This window comes from Betta splendens, chromosome 4, assembly GCF_900634795.4.
Source record: "Betta splendens chromosome 4, fBetSpl5.4, whole genome shotgun sequence".
NCBI classification, from domain to species: domain Eukaryota; kingdom Metazoa; phylum Chordata; class Actinopteri; order Anabantiformes; family Osphronemidae; genus Betta; species Betta splendens.
In genome coordinates this window covers 24,601,222-24,621,221 of record NC_040884.2, presented here as the reverse complement: position 1 = coordinate 24,621,221, position 20,000 = coordinate 24,601,222, and the positions used below count along the sequence as shown (strand labels likewise).

General features: G+C 50.1%; 1 protein-coding gene across 1 annotated transcript in view; it reads left to right on the top strand.

Moving 5' to 3' along the window:
• sema6bb (sema domain, transmembrane domain (TM), and cytoplasmic domain, (semaphorin) 6Bb) overlaps nt 1-20,000 on the top strand; it is a 94,748-nt gene that overhangs the window by 62,395 nt on the left and 12,353 nt on the right. The window contains exons 11-16 of the mRNA XM_029148961.3: nt 5,040-5,171; nt 5,383-5,532; nt 6,230-6,409; nt 8,201-8,341; nt 9,308-9,385; nt 11,998-12,056. Coding sequence (XP_029004794.1) covers nt 5,040-5,171; nt 5,383-5,532; nt 6,230-6,409; nt 8,201-8,341; nt 9,308-9,385; nt 11,998-12,056 — 740 coding nt within the window. The remainder of the gene's footprint in view (nt 1-5,039; nt 5,172-5,382; nt 5,533-6,229; nt 6,410-8,200; nt 8,342-9,307; nt 9,386-11,997; nt 12,057-20,000) is intronic.

Sequence of the window (20,000 nt, the reverse complement as noted above, 5' to 3'; positions counted from 1 at the left end):
CCGCAGTCGCTTCCGTCAGCTGTGAACCCGGGAGGAGCGAGGCCCCCTACGGGCCCGGGGGGGGGGGGGGGGGGGCGCCGGGTGAGGGGAGGGAGGGAGGCTGAGCGGAGGAGCAGAGGTCAAGATTGCGGCGCAGAGAGTAATTTAAGACACATGGGATGCTTTCGTGGAGGACAAACGGGTGATTTGTTGAAAGACTCGATTCAATTGAAAAAACATGGGCCGAGTGGAAAGGAGAGGAGATGAGTGGTGCTGCCTGGCGAAGGGGGGATTAGTGGAGACGAAGGTTTTTTTTTCTTAAGCCAAAGACTAGACAAATAGCTAAGTACAGAGCCTGAATAGAGAGAGGAAGGGATGTGATAAAAATATATTTGTCACTTTGGATTTAGAAGCTCCAATTAAAGGGCGGTTTCAGCTCTAACCAGGCGCTACTGCTGTGGGTTGCTTCACTTTTCTCCCTTCTGATAATAATTATTATTTTGAGAAAAATGAGATTGTACTTACAGTATAAGGGTGACATGGACATTGCAGTGTGTGTGTTTGAAGGGACGTCATCCATGTATCTCACCTGCAGTAGATGAAGCCATACTGTAACTGTGGCCATTAAAAGAAAGTGGTGCTACAGCTTATTGCAGTTATAAGAGGCTCAAATGAGGGAAAAGACTTCAACATACTATTTCTACGATGGCCCGTTCCCCACATGCTATCTGAAAAGCTCAGATGCCACTTACCGTGTCTGGCAGTGAAAACACATTATGGCAAACAACTCTCAACTGCCTGAGATTCGACTCGGCTCTGGAATCAATGCAGTCTCTTACTTAAATGCAGCGAGCGGCATAAGTACCGCCTGTCAGCAGGCGCGGCATAATGTCACGTCTTTGTTTCTTAGAATATAAAACGAACTGATGCAGTTGCAGGGCCGCGTCTCAGAGCTCCATGACCTGCCGCTAGCAAAAAAACGAAGACTCATCAGAATAAAGTGGACGACGGTGAAGGAGACGAGGAGGAGAGACAGATGTGGAACTCAAGGACCAGTAATGTCAATAATGGACAACATGTGCATCCCTCGCTCCCTGAGATCTAAAACTGTTTCATCAGCTGCATCTTATCTGTGTGTTTGCAAAGAGGGAGGAGGAGGAGGGGGGAAACTGCCTGCAGAGACAGACACACTCTCGCTTGCACAAACACACCAACAATGGTTCCCAGATAGCAGCATTTACAGCAAGTCACCGAGGGGAACCAGCTGAGCACACACACACACACACACACACACACACACACACACACACACACACACACACACACACACACACACACACACACACACACACACACACACACACACACCAGCAAACCACTGCTGCTTTAAAGATCCACCAGAAGCCTGAAGAAGAGAATGAACGTTTCGATGGATGTATAGGGACATGTGATGGTGGAAAACGAAACCAAAAGCGAGAGAGAATGTGCGAGCTGAGCTGCAAGACTCCCACCGGCCCCGCGTGGCCGCTGCGCCACACCGGCTGAGTGCTTGCCAGACAAATTGCCTCGGCTGGCGACGTGCAGGAAAAGCAGCGTGACGCAGGACCTGTGAGTGGAGTAATAACTGTCAAGTCCTGCCATTTGGTCCTGCACAGCATACGCGGGACTGTTCTGTGGGAGCGGCAGGATGTGCGGAGGATCCCCTATGGATTTGCTCATCTTCTTCTGTGCATGGACTGCAGGGATAACCTCACGGCCCCACAGCAGCTTCTTAACAGTTACAGAGTTGAATTTGCAGCATCCTTCAGTCTCTGCCTACAGTTTATAAATTGCCAGTTGCCATTTCCTTTGTGAATTCACCTCTGAAGACCCAGGCTCTTTCTTTCAGGGAAGGGTACAAGAAGAGTTTGGATTTCCTGCTGAGCACCTCCGGCGCTCACATTGCAGATGCTCAAGAGGTCAGCGAGGCTCAGGGAGCAGCAGCGAACTTGAAAGACACAGAATGTGAATGAGACAAGGAAGTGTTTTCTACTTTATTTAGCAACGCAAATAAGTTGGTATATATCAAAAAAGCCGCACCAAGAAGTCAAAAAGTGACTTGCCGTCATCAAGCTGTGCTGGACTGGTGTTAAAAACAAACTGGTCTGTTATTGCACAGCTTTTGTTTTGGCAGCTGTAAAAATGTGCTGCTGCCGAAATCGACTGGCATTGGCTCATTAGGTTTAATGGAGCAGCCCAGAAATGCAGTGAAAACATACTATGCAAAGTCAAGTTGATCTAGTTTCATCCTGAGAGTGGGAAGCCGTGTTTGGTTTTGGCTACGAGGATTCCATATGACAAGGTCAGACAGCAGGACGTCCTTCTGGGAAAACACAGCAGAGAGGGGAAACAAGGAGAACAAGGAGCAAGAGGTGAACAGGTTTAGTGTGACACAGAGGAGGATGCAGATGTGCAAGTTACATGTGGGACTACATGTAAGTAGAAACGGTGAGGGAATACAAGGGAATTATATCGACAGCAAGTGTGTATGTACACGGAAACACAGAGCGGCTACAAGTATCTGGAAACTGGTCCACACAGGCAGTGATAGACAGACAGGCCTGTGATGTGAATGGTCAAGGGAGAGTGAAAAACACTTCAAACATGAGGCTGTGTGGGTGAATATATGAAAGGAAAAAGATGAGGGGATAATATTAAAAGTGAAGATAAAAGCTAGAAGTTCAGAGGTTGTAGTGGGTTTGGAGTCCGAGGCCTAATTGGAAGAGGTTTAATATGAAAGTTTTTGATAGTGTTCTCATCAAGGTTTGTGCCATGTTTTTTGCATTCGTTAGATTTTGGACACAGTTTACAAATTGTTTAGAATTTAAGTTAATTGAATGGGTCTGGGCTACTCTACCTGTTTGTAGTCTTAACCAACTGCCTCCTGGTTTCAGCTTCATGTTCCAGAAGACAGGCGTCAATATTAAAATGCTGTCCTTCCCCAAAATGTCTATTTATTTAAATAACAGACCAAGGAAGCAACGTTCAACTCCAGTCATATTTAGTTAATTAGACATAAATCATTAATTAATAGCAAGGTTACGTTCAGTATGAGGCGTCATGGCTACTCAAACGGCTTTTCCTGGAAGTAAAGCCCTGTGGCTCCAGACCAAGATACAAGTCAAGCACAACAAACAAAAAAGGCATTTTGAAAAATGTAAACAACTAAAGGAAATGTTCCAGTTGGCATCTTTAAACTGTGCTGTGCATATAATCAGGCAAAGTGTGAGGATTTATGACATTTAAATAAATATTTCAGCAGAAGTTCTACAGCTTCAAAGTGGTTAGTTTAGTCAGTATCTTCCTTTTTAAAATTTATGATGAGCAAACCATATTTTTATTTACCAGGCCTCGAATCCTAAATAAAGCGATGACTGTGAAACTTCCTGACTGGAAGTTCTCTCCTCTTGTTGGTTCTCTTCTATGCAGCATCAAGTGTCTATACGGCGTTATTCCAGTGTGTCAGAAAGCAAGTTAAATAGTGAGGAAGTAGAATACACACACACACACACACACACACACACACACACACACACACACACACACACACACACACACACACACAGCCTATGCATCCAGTCTGGACAGCCTGTCACTCAGCCTCAGTCAAGGAGAAACCAGCGAGCGAGGACAAAAGCCAACAGACAGAACAGGAGGAAGAAACTGAATTTGAATTTTGCTGAGACAATTATTGGAAATGAAATGTTTTCATACAGGAGCAACGCACATAAGAAATAATAGCGGGACTATGACAGAGTGAGAACGAAAACAATTACAAGTATTCAGAGAAAAACAGCTTGAGGCCATTTGGCTCGGACTGTCAGACTGAGAGCTTCACGCGGGGCAAACCCAGTGACCTGCAGCCAAACAGGAAGCGATACTGACGATGGCTGACGGGCGGAGGAGGTGGAGTAAGGCAGCAGAATAGGGCAGTGGAGCCGGCGTTGGCGCTGACGCCGGCGCTGGCAAACGCATGGACGACTCTCAGGACGCCAGCGTCGCATCCCTGCCCACGCATGATAAGCACCGAGGGAGACGGTGCCACCCCATCAAATGGCACATCAGGAGTGCACAGAACCCTCCTTCACAATCCAGCCTGTATGTGGCTCACAATGGAGCTCGGCTCATAATCACTGTGTCACAGACCCTCAGATCACCAGCTGGATGTTTATTCCTTCTGTAAGAAGCAAAGGAAAGAAACAGATGGGACGTGTGTGGGATTCATGGAGCAGCAGGTTGCAGGTGACTCAGTCTCTCTCCCCAAGAATGTGTGTGTGTTGCTGCAGTATTAGCACTTAGTCACTGGCTGTACCACCACGCACTCCATTAGTCAGTGATGAGGACACATTGGGAGCAGAGCCTGCGTCTCGGAGCAGGAAGCAGGGTGTTGTTTCAGAACTCCTTGCTCCTCTTTATCTCGCTGGCCGCAGCCAAAGCGGCGGAGCTGAAGGTCCGGCTGCGTGGGAACGCGCGTGTGTTTGTTGGTTCTGGTGCCGCTTGCTTGCGTGAGCGTGGGTGGGCAGTGGATGCTATCTGGAGCAGATGTTCTGTTCCCCGTCGCCGGGGTCCTCGCGCGGTTAAACGGCCTCCGAGGTGCGTCGGGCTCCTCGCTGGAATGTGTTGTTTGCCTCGTTTGCTTTTACGAGAATCTCCCTCCCGCCGCGAAAGGCAGAATATTCTGAGTCATTTCCTATTTGAGTTTGTTTTCCAGGAATCCCAGCCAAGCTCTTTTCATGAGCCTAATCTATCTGTTGCGTCCGCTGTACATCTATTCTTCACCCACGGAGCTGACAGTCTGTCTTTCTTTCCTTCGGCCTCTTTTGTGTTCACACTTTGTATGTCAAAATATGAACAGCCCAAATTCTATTTGTCATCTTCACTGGGTGTCTGTCACTTCCTATGCTCTCAGTTGAATCGATCCATCTTTTTTCACGTTGGTTTTAGAATGAGTGTTATCCTCTGCCTTCTCTACTTATTCCTTACAACTTAAACGCGTATTCTGTGTTTCTTCGCCTCCCCAGCATCCCGGGTTCAGCGGTGTGTGCCTTCGACATGGAGCAGCTGGCCTCCGTGTTCGATGGGAGGTTCAAGGAGCAGAAATCCCCCGAATCCATTTGGACGCCTGTTCCAGATGAACTCATCCCTAAGCCAAGGTACAGATGGCTGTAATCAGCTCACGCACCTGCGCTCAGGTCATTATCAGAGCAGAAATCAGAGCTGTGAGCAACTTTGCCTAAGTCAGCTCTGGTCCTTCCCCGAGTGGAGGATCTAAATGGAATCAGTCGCTGCAGCCCACATCGTCTGCCTGCTCCGCCCGCTCGCATGAACACATGGCACTGACTCCGTGCTGAATCCCGTTCACAGACCTGGCGGCTGCGCTGTTCAGGGGTCCAGGTTCAACTCGTCCAACTCGTTCCCCGACGAGATGCTCAACTTCGTCAAGACGCACCCGCTGATGGACGAAGCCGTGCCGTCGCTGGGACAGAGGCCCTGGATAGTCAGAACCATGGTCAGGTGAGACTCGCATCAGGGCACCACCCGTCAGTCGCCGTCTCACCTGCTAATTGTCCTCATCAGCCCATTTTGATTAAATAGCTAGAATCCCTCCTAATCTCTAACCTAACCTCCACCAAAACCGAATAAAGCCACTCAAATGAAATATTTGGAATTCTATAGTAGCAACCTAGCAGCTGTAGCCTATTATCCCCACATCAGTGCCTGCATGCTGCTCTGTATCCATTTCCTTCTCCACTATCTCATGGAGCCCCACTGCCGACTAACCACCAGGGGATTATGGGGACCGGATGTATATGGAATATTAAACACTCAGCACAACATGGCTTCTGTTCTTGTCTATTGACTCATACACACAGTACTGTGTAGCTTGGCAGCGTTCTGTTATTGTTCCACGACGAGCCCATTTGCTTGATTGATGTTATTAATGACTAAATGTCTGCCATAATTAGTTTATTATGCAAATTGGCGAGCAGTTTGTTCCCCGTGGAATTCACTTTGTTTTGCAGTGACTCAAGAGAAAATGGCAAAGTGGGATCTAGATTCAAAGAAGCGTGCAGTTTGCACCTAAACCAATCAGCTGTAATGCACTTACGCTGCGTCCCACGGGCTTTGACTGCTTCGCCGTGGTTCCAGGTTCCGCGGATCAAAGCGCTCCTGTGTTCACGCAGCACACGCTCGTTCTCCTCCTGCGCAGGTACCAGCTGAACAAGATCGTGGTGGACACGGAGGCCGGGCCTCACCGGAACCGGACCGTGCTGTTCCTCGGGTCGAGCAGGGGAACCGTCCTCAAGTTCCTCATCATGCCCAACCAGGACAACACGGTCACCAACAGCCACATCTTCCTGGAGGAACTGGAGGGATTCAACCCTGATAAGTAAGAGAGGCCGGTGGAGCTGCTGGAAAGAGAAAGGAGTCCTGAATTATGCAGAAAACCTCAGAGACTGTATTCTCTGAGAGGTTCTGTGCCAGAGCTGAGGGGAAAGAACAGCAGCGGATGCCGGTGTTGATTATCAATAAATCTTCCTCTCCTCGTGAGGTGGAATCGGCATCAGGGGGGGAAATATCGAAAAGCAATGACGCGGCGATAAAATCTGATTATGTTTAATCTTGACCAAAATGACACGCTGTCGGGAAAGAAATGACCTTTATCTTCCGACTGGAGCTGAATCATATTCAGCGTCTGGATGGTGGATTGGGATTCTTGTCACTTTCTAATTAGCAGTTTGCGTGAAGGCGGCAGCTCGGTTAGATGCACGTCGCTGGGCACGACGCTCGCTCGCGCTCCATCTTTGTTCTTTGTCGAGATTCACGGTTCCACATGATGTGCAGCCGCGGGGCGGGGTGTGTGTGTGTGTGTTGGGGGGGGGGGGGGGGGGTGGGTTCATACAGATGCACACAGATTTGGCTGATGATTATCTTTCACCAAGGCTAATTAGAGGCATTTTTAAAAAAGCGCCTGCTTCTAAACACTGTCCTGATTCGCTGGTAATTGTTCTCCCTGATAGAGCTGCCGTTTTTCTGCAGCAATAGAGAAAAGTATCATTTCTGGAGCTAACTGGCTGGAAAAGCTCTCTCTTCCTGAGCTAGAGTCCAATCTACTTAATAATAAACATCCTTTCGCTCCACGCCATCCAAGACACACTTCCCAATTTGTGCCTCGGTTTATTTGTTCTGCTCAAGACATGACAAAATTAGGCGCAGTGATGGCGAACGGAATGAGGGGGAGGCGTGTGATGGATGGGCCGGCGTGGCCTGGAACCAGGCTGTGAGAGGTAATTTGGTTTGCACGGCGCGCCCGCCGGGTGCCCACTGACAGGCCGGCCGGCCGGCGCAGCAGGCGAGCGGCTAATCGGGAGACGGAGCGCAGCAGCGGGAGGTTTTTGTCCATTGGAGCCGCGGTCCAGGCCCGACTCGCCCGACACTGACTGCACGGTGATGTGATAAACCTCAGGGTGTGTATCCTCAAAGGCGGAGTTACTGGACGGATAGAATCACAATCAGATCAAGTAGCAAACGACAGAACCAGGGCTTGTTTTCCTTTCATAAGTCTTTCATCTTTGATTTTGCTGGTCCTGGTTTTTCCCATATTCTCCTGCGTTTCCCTGATCCTGCCTATGAGGAATGACTCACAGCTTGGCCTTGCAGAATGATAGATTCTCCTTAATGACTCTGGGCCTGCTGCACCGTTATTATCATAAACCATCTAGATACAACGGATGCATGAGTGCACATGTGCATAAAAAGGTATAAATCCGGCAGCGCGGAGGCAGGTCGCTGCCAGCGATCACAGCTCCAAGTGCCAATTAGAAGCGCTTTAGCTCCTGGCTGCGGGGTGTTGGAGGCCACGCGACCCCTGGAACCTCTACAATCAGCGCCGAGCATATTTGGGTTGACACGGTGACACTGTGCGTCCTGCTTGGCCTTTAATTATGGCTTTTATTTAGAGAGCTGTTGATGTTTGCTTGTTTTCCACAGTTGTGAGGATGCGTTTTTTTTCCTCGCTGTCTGTAAAAGAACTAGAGTGAGGTCAGAGGTTGAACGCTCAGTCTCGCTCTGATAACTGACATGGGCTAATGCGTTTTTGTCCTGTGTGTGTGTGTGTGTGTGTGTGTGTGTGTGTGTGTGTGTGTGTGTGTGTGTGTGTGTGTGTGTGTGTGTGTGGCAGGTGTGCCGAGGACTCACTACAGGCCAGGCAGCTGCTGTCTATGATTCTGGACCGGGCCAGCCACACTCTGCTCCTCACCTTCCCTTCCTGTGTGGTTCGGGTACCGGTCGCCCGATGCCTCCTCTACTCCCGATGCATGAAGTAGGTCTACAGCCAATGCTGTGCATTTCCCTGCAACAATTTAGTGCAGTAACTATTGTCACTGTACCGTTAAGCAAGTGATCATCTGTTACTTAGTTTTATAATATTGGAATGAATCAAATGACAATAAAATGCTATTGTCTGAGCCAGTGAACAGTTGATAACATTACTAGTATGAAGGGACAATGTAACATCACATACAGCTGATATTGTATATACCCTATAAGCTAATAATAGGAAAATAATATGTGTGTATATCGATCAGTGCACTAGCAGCCTTATTGCGTCCATTTCAATGTCATTTCATCCAGAAGTTATCAGATTATGAACTACAGAGACGTTTGATTTCATTCACCAGCGTGAATGTGTTTAACTCCAAATGTGCAGCGAGGCAGTTGCACACAAGGATAAGTACCCTGCGTCTGCTAGGCCTACATTATTAATTTCCATAAATATGCATATATTTAAAATAATGATGCTTTCATGGGCGCACGCCCACACGAGCACCGCGACACACGCTCACCGGTCCCGGTTGGAGCACTTAACGCTCCCGGTGCCCGAGGCGGTGGCTCCGTCGGGTTCACAGACGCGCCGGCGCTAACCGGTCCGCATGCGCCGCGTTCACTGGACCAGGTGAGTCACACGAGCGGATAATCAGGGCGGCCTGGCGTGCTCTCTGAGGTGCGTAGAACGCTCCGCATGTGGGCGTCTCGTGGCTCGTGAGGAGGTGGAGGAGTGTTTGGGACAAGCTCTGTCTCAAAGGTTCATTCACTACACACCTGTTCAGCCTAAGTGGTGGAGTAAAACCATTATGAATTGAAACCATGTAGCCCAGTGCCCCATTGACCTTTGACCCCCATGCATTTTAGTTATGCAGACTCTGCCGTTCCTGAATCCGTCAGTAACAGCATGGTTCCAGTCGAACCCAAACAAATGAGGGATTAAGTGTGTGTGGGTCTCTTGCAGGAACTGCATCGCCTCCAGGGACCCGTACTGCGGCTGGACCAGAGGAAGCACCTGCTCATTCCTCAGGCCTGGGACCAGGTATAAGACTTCTCGCTTTATATACACATCAGCACGCACACGCACCGTTTGCCCTGCTTGATATATGGCCGGTGCAGAACCTGCGTGTCCACACTCACACGCCATGATTTGTCTCTCTGAAATACTGTACCTCCTGCTGTTTTACTGTTTCTCGCTTTTTGTTGTACTACTTTGCTCAGAGCAACATCTGTCCCCGGCCCGTAGCCCGTCACACATTCAGTCCTATTTACACTTGTCGGCTACACATGTCGCGTTTCTACCCTTGCTTGTTGTGAGCTCGTGGCCTCATCCAGTCACACTGTGTACGTGCGTGGCTGAAGGCGATGTGGTTTTTTGTTTCTCTGATGTGTGTGCACGCGTTTGTGTGACCTCTCCCTCCTCCCACCCCTGGAAATCTGCCGCTTGGCCTCGACAGCTCACCCCCAGCTCACATCCAGCGGCTGCTTCCCTCCAGTGAAATCAAATCTCTCCTTAGTGGAGCTGCTTATTGAATTAGGCTTTGAAAACACAGGTGTAGCGCCAGCAGAACAGACAACAGGGGCCGTGAAGACCACCTCAGGCTGCCTGCTTATACTGTTAAAGACCTCTGTGTTGATCTTGATTCGATTTATATGGGGCGGTCAACTCAGCAATCGATTGCGCATCGAGTTACTGTGGATTTCCTCTTTGTTGAATAATGCAGTCTTTGCAAACTGACGCCAAACGAGAGCGGAGCGCCCGGTGACGTTTTTCAGGAGTGGGATTTTATATTGTAAATAAAAGTACAGTACTGTAGTTGTTGAAGTTGTTTTACTGGAAGACGAAATTTGTTTTACTGTTGCACATACGTGTGCTTTAGATTAACCCGTGTTCAGTTTGTTAGGCCTCCAGCATAAACATATGGTCTTTATTTCTTTATGCTTTATTATCAAGTCTTTAAATAGAAAGCTGGCGCAACATGTGCTCTAAATGAAAGGCACTGTTAAAACACGTATGCACATACAGGGCTGAAAGCCACAGTGTGTGAGAGGCATACCAACATTTCTCCTTATTAAGACGACAACCGCTGCGGGTTCGCTGCATTCATCACGCTGCTTTCTAGGCATTAAAAGAACAAATGTGGGCCGCGCTGATGCCGGAGCCTTTGGCTAATTGCTGGATACCGGCGTCGCAGTCATTTTGTCCCAGTGAGCTGGACTCGGCGTCCTCCAGCAGCTTGTGATGTGGTTGCGATAGTGATAGTAAACATCCTTTCGCTATAGTTATTTGGTGGTAACAGCATTAATTATATAAAATGATTGGTCGTGCATGAAAGTCAAAGTAATTTCAATAAGAATATGTTAATTAAAGCATGCTTTACCATTTTACAGTAGGAAGCACTCTTGTGTTTGCTGCTTTCCCGGAGCCAGAACTGATGCATAATGCCCTCTGTCTGTCAGCAGCTCTGCTGTGTTCAGGGACAGTAATAAGTGTAGGTCATCCGTGTTTCGAAAACACGCATAGCATAACTCCCAGAAAGAAAGTAAGTGTACGTTTCCTGAAAGGTCAAAGGGTGAAAGTGGTCCCCAGTGTAAATTCCTCTGTGGTTGTGATGGATACGGTTGTTTTCCCACACTAGACAACCACAGTAATTGGAGAAAGTTTTAGAGTTTTGTCTTATTTCAAAAGCCCCAACAACCTTAGGTCATGTGTCTTAATTAAATTCTTACAGTAACTGCTGTTGGTTTCCACATGGGCTTCATTTTAAAATGTCATCTGTTCTCAATTAAGCCGTAATGCACATACAACAGTGACACACACAAACACACAGACTCACGTCCTGTCAATAGCAAACGCGCCGCTTGCCCCGACACGGGCCATGACTAACAGCAGTCGTGTTTTTCTTTGTGAGCACCTGGTCCGTGTGCTGCTCTCATTTCCTCCGCGCTGCCTCGTTTCATCATCTGTTATTGTTCTTTGAGGTTTCCATGATCCTGTGCTGCCCAAATGGGAAATGAGTTTTAAAGCGCTCGGATAGAGTTGTAGAAATAAGATCCTGGATGTCATCACTTACCTGGAAAAACAATCGACCGGACCCGTTAGAGGTTTGCTTTAGTTGGCTGTTCAGTGTAAATGACAGACAACCTTTTAGTGACAGATTAGGTTTTTTTTTTCGTGTATCTGACATTGTGACACCATTCTAAGAACCTCTCACCTCCGCTGCATATTAATAAATAAAACAGATTTGCAAGTACTCTAAATCTTAATCCCTTAAGGCACAAGGTTTATATTTACTCCACAAATATCTAATGTGGAGAACAGTATGCTGAGCCAGAAATATATGCAGTTCAGTGCATTAATTAGCTTAATTAATGACCCTGCAGGCGTAAGCGGTTATCTTTAAATTAAAATGGTGATTATTGCATGATATGAAGGAGCTCGGGGGCCTCTTGCTTTCTCTGGCTGTTCTAACGATTTTTTCCCTCTGTTTCCACAATCCCGGTGTTAAAGGAGCTTGTAGACACATCCGCTGCCTTGTAACATGTCCTCTGCCATAACATTGAGATAGTTTTCCTCTATCGGAGTGGATCTGTGCTGCGTGTCAGTGGCCGCGGTGCCGTCTGATTAATGACTCCGTGTCTCCTCCTCTGCAGATTGCCGTTCGAGCAAGATGTTGAACAGGGGAACGTGGCCCACTTGGGCGACTGTGACGGTAAGTGTGTGTGTGTGTGTGTGTGTGTGTGTGTGTGTGTGTGTGTGTGTGTGTGTGTGTGTGTGTGTGTGTGTGTGTGTGTGTGTGTGTGCGTGCGCCCACAGGTGTTAAAGCTAATAGCTCCCTTGTCTTTGCACAGATCCTCATATAACTTGTGTATCTTTAGGGTAAACAACAACAACACACTTAGAGAGAGGCAGGACATCCACAAATAAACATCTCTGCTCTGCAGCGTCTCACGTCTCCCAAGAGTGAACCAGTACCCACCAGGGTCCGACTTGGAGACGGTCCACTGGTTTCATTAGCAGGATGACTGTTCTTCTCACTGTACTCTGTCTTGACTTCTTTGGCTTAGTTACATATGCTCTACTCTTCGTTATGTCCAATTCCTGCTCAAATGTCTCTTGATGTTTTGCTTTTGTTTTTCCCTCTCGCCGCGTCGCTACCGAAATAGAAGCTGCACACAGCAAAGCGAAATCTCTCTTCCAGATACACAGCGGTTCTGGCTACTCCCGTGACGCCCCCTCACTTTGATCTGAGCGCTAATTCCAATGCGTGCAAATTAATCCTTCGCTTCTGAAAGTTCCACAAGTTCATGGGAGAAGAAGAAAAGATAAATATTACATAATGGGGAACCTGCGTTGGCGCGCGGCTCTAATCCCGTTTCAGACGGACGCTCTTTTTGAAGCCGCTCTCTCACTTCAGGTCCTCTGAGCTCCAAACCGCAGGGGGTGGACTCTGGAACCGATGGCAGATTTTCATGTTATCTGTGGCGTATTCAGATGCAGTTCTTCGTCTTTCTTGAGTCCACTAGAGCCTGTTCTTGAAGCAGCATTTGCATCATTTCAGGGCGATGCTGGACTAGATTTACTGGGCTCAAATATGATGCTGTAAACATACAGCAAGTAGAGGATGCGGTTTCCTATATGGGCTGTAAGATGCCTGCACTCAGAATGGTCAAATCAAAGCAGAAGCATCCAGACGTTGGTCCCCCGCTGAATATGAACTAACATTTCCTGCACTTGCCTGTGCCTTGCTGCATGCACCTGCAACATTGCATCATGTGGGATGTGAGAGCATTGCAGCAGTTCTTTATAACTCCGGTCAAGAGCTAAACGACTACGTATATTAATGATTATCTGAATTTCATTCAGGTCTCGAGCTTCACTGAAACCAACAGGGAGCAGGAGTTTCACAAATGAGTGGAGATGCTCATAAAAACCAACGATAAACCTTCGTTCCTTCAGTACTTAAAACTGAATTAATGTAATTGCATCTTTTTAGCGTAAAATACCAGAAAACCACAAACAAACTGGTTTTACTGAATAAATGTTTTGCTCATGTGACATTTCGATTCAAAATTTTTAATTACAGCTTAAATTACTTGTGGTATTTAAGCTTCTCAGCCAAATGCATTTTCACTAATATAAAGTAAGTGAGTGGTGCTTATTGCTCGTTTGCAGCTACTACTGGTCCGATTAGCGCTCAGGTGCGGGTGTTGGACCCGTGTCATGTACCATCCTGAGCTCTGGCCTCGGCTCTGAGGCGTGTTTGCTCTGATCCCGTCGTGTAATACGCCTGTTGACAGAAGTGAGCTGGGCTGTCGCTGGATGAGCGAGCGCTCCCGGGTCCGGTGCGGCGGGAACGCGGGCCGGCGCCGAAGCGACGGCTGCCACCGGCGCTTTGTCTGCGACGACGTGATGAACTCGGCCGCTGGTGGCTGACTTTTCATCATGCCACATCTTTCTTTCTGCCTGAGACTGTCACTGTCTGGGATGCGGATGCTCTCCACGCACCCCCCCCCCACACCCCCATCCTAGTTAACGCTGAGTCAATCTTTCTTTGTCTTCCTCTAAGACAAAACTCCAGCCATCTGCAAATGTAATATTCAGGCAGGGAAAGACAAAGCGGTGCAGCTTCAATGAGCTTGTTATGACAAACTGTCAGTGACACTGTTAAGGAAACCGCTCTCTCTCTCTCTCTTTCTGTCGCCAGCTTCCTTAGTCCTCACATGCACGGAACACATAATGTACATCTGTGTACTGACAAACACACACGAGTGCTCGCGCTCCAACACGAGCTCCTCGGGGACTTGGATTGGTGGAATAAACAGAAGGCTTTTGCTCGCTGAATATTTCATTTCTCGGTGCTGGACTCGCTCCACCTGTCTGTATGTTGACCCAGCAGATGGGAGGTGGGATGTGCTCTGGCCTGTCTGTCTCTCTGTTATGGTCGAGTCCTTCCCTTCAGAGGGAGTCTGGGGGGAAATTACCTTTTCTTCTAGATTTCCTTTCACGTGAAACTTGTTATTAGGCGATAGATAACACATAAGGTTAAAGGCCGACCTGAACCAGGTGTCTCCATCCAGTCAACACGGTCCCGGTACAGTTAATGAGGCACAAGGAAGCAAAGACCCCTGTGTTCTTCTCTGGACATTCTTATTATTCTCTCGAATCTGTTGCTAGATGTTCAGACGAGTCATTTTTAGGGATCACAAACTAATAATGTTGGAAAACCCATATGTTTGTTCTGCTTTACCTTCACTGGTCGGGGTGGACTATTTTTTTAAAAAATAGTAGTTTTACATTTCCTGGCAAGTAATTCGTGGCTGAAAGGGTTAAACTTGGTTAAAGTCTGCCTTTGAGAGGAAATTGTGCTAGTTTTTTTTCTTTGTCAATTTGTCTGGAAATGAACAAGTCATTTATTTTTTGCCAAAGTCTCTGCTCCAGTGCTTCTCCTCTCCCTCATGCTTCATCTCTCCCCAGTCTCAGTCAGTGCTACACTGATTTCCGAGCGGCCCTTTCGTCAGACCTCAAAGGGAGATGGATGGACGGCCTTACTCAGAGCCCGGCTAACTGCTCCCCTCTCTCCTTAGCCGGGCAGAAGCAGTTGCTGGAAGGAGAATCGATTTTCATCTCTCCTCTGGCTGATGGCAGGCGAATAGATATCAAGGGTGATTCTGCAAGGGGAAAGGAAAGGGGCTGAGAAGAGCGAGGGGGGGGGGGGGGGGGGGGGGGGGGGGCGCTGGGTAAATCAGATCAAGGAGTAGAGAGCAGAGCAAAAAGAATGAGTAAGGCATTGAGAGATCATAGGAAGGAGGCAAACTTTGAGGATGGGAAGGGTGAAACGGTTCAGGCGATCAGAGGAGTGGAACCATGAGCGTGGATGAGGAGCGGAGCGACGGGAGGAGAGGACAGAAAGTCGGGTCACACGAGGAGACGGACGGGTAATCACAGGGAAGATGAGAGCGACGGGAGGATGAAAGCCTCCAGAATGAAGGGAGACGCAGGGAAGGGAGCGTGTTTGTGTCGGCGGGCGCTGGGCCAGCGTGACCAACGGGCTCAGAGCGCCACCGCGTCACAGCGGCGCCGCCGCCTCCTCAGCGGCCGCCGGACGGACGCAGCCGACGCCGACCGCCTGCCTCGCTCTGCTTCAATCACACCTCACGGCTGCGTCTTCGCCTCACATCAGTCCCCGTTCCTCATCAGGGCCGATCAAAGCCCGCACCGTTCTTTTCTTCCCGCCTCGACGGGAAACCATACGAGGAGGTCGAGTGGAACTGATGTCGGCGGCCGCACGCGTTGATTAGAAAATAAATCCTGTCGCTCCCATCGCGCGCCTCACGTATTAGCATGTAGAGACATGCTGGTCCCTGAACTGGCCCCGAGCAAAGAGTTTGGACTCCCAGCATTTAATGAGGAGGATGTCGATGAAGGAGATGAGGTCAGAGAATGTCTGGGTTCAATTACATGTGTAAACAGGCGTGTGTGTGTGATACACGGCTGCCTGTGACTCGCTTTGGGTGTAAAAGAAGCAGGAGTGAACGTGTGCGTCAATTAGCAGCGTTAATGACACGCCGCTGCAGCCGCTCCCTCCTTCTCCAGCCGCCCAGCTGCTGATCCCTCGTAAAGACGCATCACACGTCTGCATAGCGCATAGCGCAGTGGAAGTGGCCTCTTGTTCCAGAATCCCATCTGAGCGCCGTGTTCCTGTTTTATTTGTTCGTCCGCGGCGCAGACGCGTCTGTGAGCCCCACGCAGAAATGAGAGAGGCCGCGCGGCCTTCTGTCGTGCCCGCGCTGTCACAGGGTAGGGAGGGTTTGGGGATGTTTGATGGTACAGTAGTAAAGCGGACAGCGCTGGTATCCATGAATAGGACGCCGCATGAACGCATTGAAGCTGCCGTGGACACGGCTCATTTGGAAACGGTCGAACGGACGTCATCGCTTGCTAACGGCTTCTCCGCTGATGGTGTGTTTCTGTCTCGGGCTCCTCTTCACTTTGAGCCGCGACGTCGCCCCCCGTCGCTAAAACTGCGAGAAATTAGCTGTTCACGCCCATTTGTGCCCAAGTGAGTGAGTGAGTGAGTGAGTGAGTCTAATTGAGTGGAGGAGTCGGCCGGCGTGACGGACTGCAGCTGCACCCGTGCTGCATTTGCTTTTAATGATGTTTGAGCAGAACGCGCTCCGCCGACAGGCATCGGCTAACCAGCTGTGACCTGCTGGGGCGCTTGTGTGTGACGACAGGTGATGTAAACCATCACTGCGAGCGGCGCCGGGTCCAGGGTTGAGTTCAGGCGTCGTCCAGCGTCACATCCACTCACTGCAGGTGATGGGGGTCTCGACTGCCCGGCTTCGCTCTATCCGGGTCGCGACCCTCGTGACAGGCTGACGGCTTCCAGCGCCTAAACGGTCCAAACGGTCTGTCACGCCTCCGGCTCCTCTCGCCTCCACACACGCGTCTCCTAGTTCTGAAGGGGAAACGAGATGCATTCACATCCAGCGCCGGAAACCGGGGCGACTCTAGGAATTTCTACTGGGAGTCTGAGTGAACCAGTCCAAGTGTGTTTGTTCCGACAGCTCATCAGCTAAAGTCACCGGTGTGTGTGTGTGTGTGTGTGTGTGTGTGTGTGTGTGTGTGTGTGTGTGTGTGTATGCGGTGCTGGTCTTGCTCCATCACACTCCTTTGTTGCTCCCGCCTCCTCCCTGTCGTTAGAACCGGAGCGGGCCGGACCGCGAGCGTCCAGGCCCAGACGTCGGCCGCGTTCGCGCCGCCACCCGTTCCGCCGCGAACTCGCTCAGCCGTAATGACACAGCCGCCGTTGCCACAGTGTAGCTACAGATGGAAGCAATTATGGCGCTGTGAAAATATTTCCTGAAGAAAGGCGGTGTTTTGACTGGTGGAACAGCGGGACGCAATCACTCGGTAATTGAGGTCCACTGAAACATCAATGAGGCGGAGGGAGTTTGGAGGTGGGGCGTTCCAGGCTGTGGCGTCATGTTGGAGTGAACGACACCCACCGCGGGGCCGGGGCCCACTCCCTCTCTCTCTCTGCTGGCTGTGAGCTCGCGTTGCAGCCATATTCACGGCTGTGGTCTCATCTACAGTAATTCCACTCTAATTGCTGCGGTTTGGAGAGTGACCTAAGCAGAGGCTTAGAGGGCCGACACAGTGCTTTCTATTTACCCGGCAGCTAGTTAAAGCGCGGCCTCCTTAAGCTAGTCTGCTGCTGATGAATGTGCTCCGCTGCAGTCTGAACCCCAGCAGAGGCAGACAGGAAGAGCGGACCAGGAGGGGGGGGGGGCGCGTTCCCTTCTTTCAGACCGAGCGAGGACTCTGTGACCTTGATCCTCCTCCTCCGGCTCCCTCAGCTGTCACTCCTGCGAGTCAGCGAGGGAGGGAGGGCGAGCGAGGGAGGGAGGGGAGGATGGCGTGCAGCTAAAGCCACGCGTCCCTCCGGCCCCTCGGCGAATACGCAGCGGCCGCCTCACAACATCTGACGCGCGTGTTTGTGCAGAGGGAGAAGGAAGCAACACTGCTACATGGTGCATTTGCAGCTTTCCGGTGCAGAGATGGAGGATGTTTTTTTTTAAGGGAGCCCTAAGAAGATAAGAATAGCCTCCTGCGCCTGGAAGGAAAGCTGTGCGAGGTGCGAGGACTCCTGAAGGGCTCCTGCTCTTTCATCTGACTCCTTCCTCCGAGTCCCTCCCTCTGCTCCTCACATCTCCTCCCCCGCAGCAGCGGGCTCAAAGAACAGCCTTGAGAAGCACCGAGGAGCCGTGACCCGTCGCGGCCGCGCGCGTTTACTGGGTCGCTATCTTTCAAGGGCCGCCCGAAATGCGGCTATTTTGGCCGGTGACAATCACAAACGCGGCGCCTGCAGTTGCTGTGCGGTGAGAATGATCGGCGCCGGCTCCTACAGCGCACGGCTAAAAGCTCAGGAACGTACCTGCACGAGTCAAGGTTGAATGACGCCTCCGTTGTGTCTCTGAGTGATTAAAAATGGCCGTGTTCCTAAACAAGCAGACAAAATAAAGACGGCCGCTGCATCGGATAAAGGTTCAGGCCTTTTCAAGGTTAGGAAAGAAGCTCAGTAAAAGCATCCGAACGCCCACGCTGGCATCCAGTGATGATGTCATTACTGGAGACTATGGCAGGCCGGCTGCATGTTTCCGTTCTTACACCCGTTTCAGTGGAGTTCTGCGCCGTAGTTCGAGTTTCCAGAGTTTTCCTTCTTCTGGGCTCTGCTCACTGGATTAAAGGGGTCACGGCTCATTTTAAAAACGTGAAGTCTCGTATTCTCTTAGCAACAATCAGGTGCAAGGTTGTTGGACACTGAGAGGTGGTTGTGCCCTAATTATATACAGTGTGATGAGCATTGGCTGGTAAAGTAGTCCAACACCGTTTCCCTCCAGGTTCGAGTGGACGACGACCCACTGCCGGACGACGTCTCACTCGTGACTTTTGGAGCTCGGCCGGTTTGGATGCCGCCGAATCGCACGCTGTCCTGAGGTCAGATTTATGACGAGCGCCTTCCCTCTGCAGCGGATGAATGTGAAAACAAACCCGACGCGTTCACACATTCATCATTCTGCACAGCGAAGGTCAAACAGACCAAGCCAAGTCAAGAAACTGGAGGAAAAATCCATTTGCCAGTGGAATGGGGCCCGGCACGTTGAAAGCTTGGGGGGATTTAATGTATGCGCTGCTGTAGCTTTCCTGCGAGAGGAGGGGAATCAAACTTGGCAGACGTGTTGTAATTGTAGGACCCGGACAAAAGTTTTGGGCTGCTTGATTGCGAGGGATTCGTCTCATACGACAACACGGTGAGGCATTTTCCAACAGTGAAAAATCCATTTTTAAGAGATTTAACTGATTATTTGAGTGTGAATTATGTGCAATCTTTGGCTGAACTGAAATTGGCAGTAATCCACTGATGACAATGAGAGTAGTGTATGTTTTGGAGGCGCTCCGTGCCGTCGTATTCAATCCCAGTGACCGCGCGGCGCTGCTGAGACCCGCCCGCTGGGCCCGTGTGACGCCTGGGGTCCTGCACAGTGACTTCCAGAGCTCCTGAGCAGCAGCAGGGCTTGTTTTTGTGCCTGTCGCCCAGACAGCAATCGACTGCATCCACCTTTCACTGCCGCCGCTGCACTTTTTCTGTTTCGCCTCTGTCTCGAACACAAAGCCGCCGCTCTCTCTCCTCCCCTCCCTCCGGAGCCCCGTCTCGCCGCCTGTGATCACTATTGAGCGCTTTAAAGGCCGTTTAGCGCGGGTCGGCCCAGAGGCGCTGCGACTGTGAGCGATGGGGACGCTCCACCTGCGGGGCCTCGGCGGCCTCCTCACTGGAGACCCGTCATTAAAGGCAGCGTGTGAATGAAGCCAACAGGCGGCGACGAGGTGAGAGCCACTTCAATGGGCCGCCCAGATGGCGCCGGGCCCCGACGTGGGCCCTGATGGTTTAATCATTGTGTTAAACCTTCACAAACCTGTAGTGGGAAGGAATCCAACGCCTCAGCACCGGGGGGTGTTAACATAAAAACAAAGTGGTGTGTGTTTTCAGCTGGTGGCCGTGTTGTATAGCGCCGCGCTGACGTGATGTATGAATGTAGCGCGTGTGAAAGATTGAGCCGAAGTTGCCTGCTTCATGATTTGGGAATGAGAG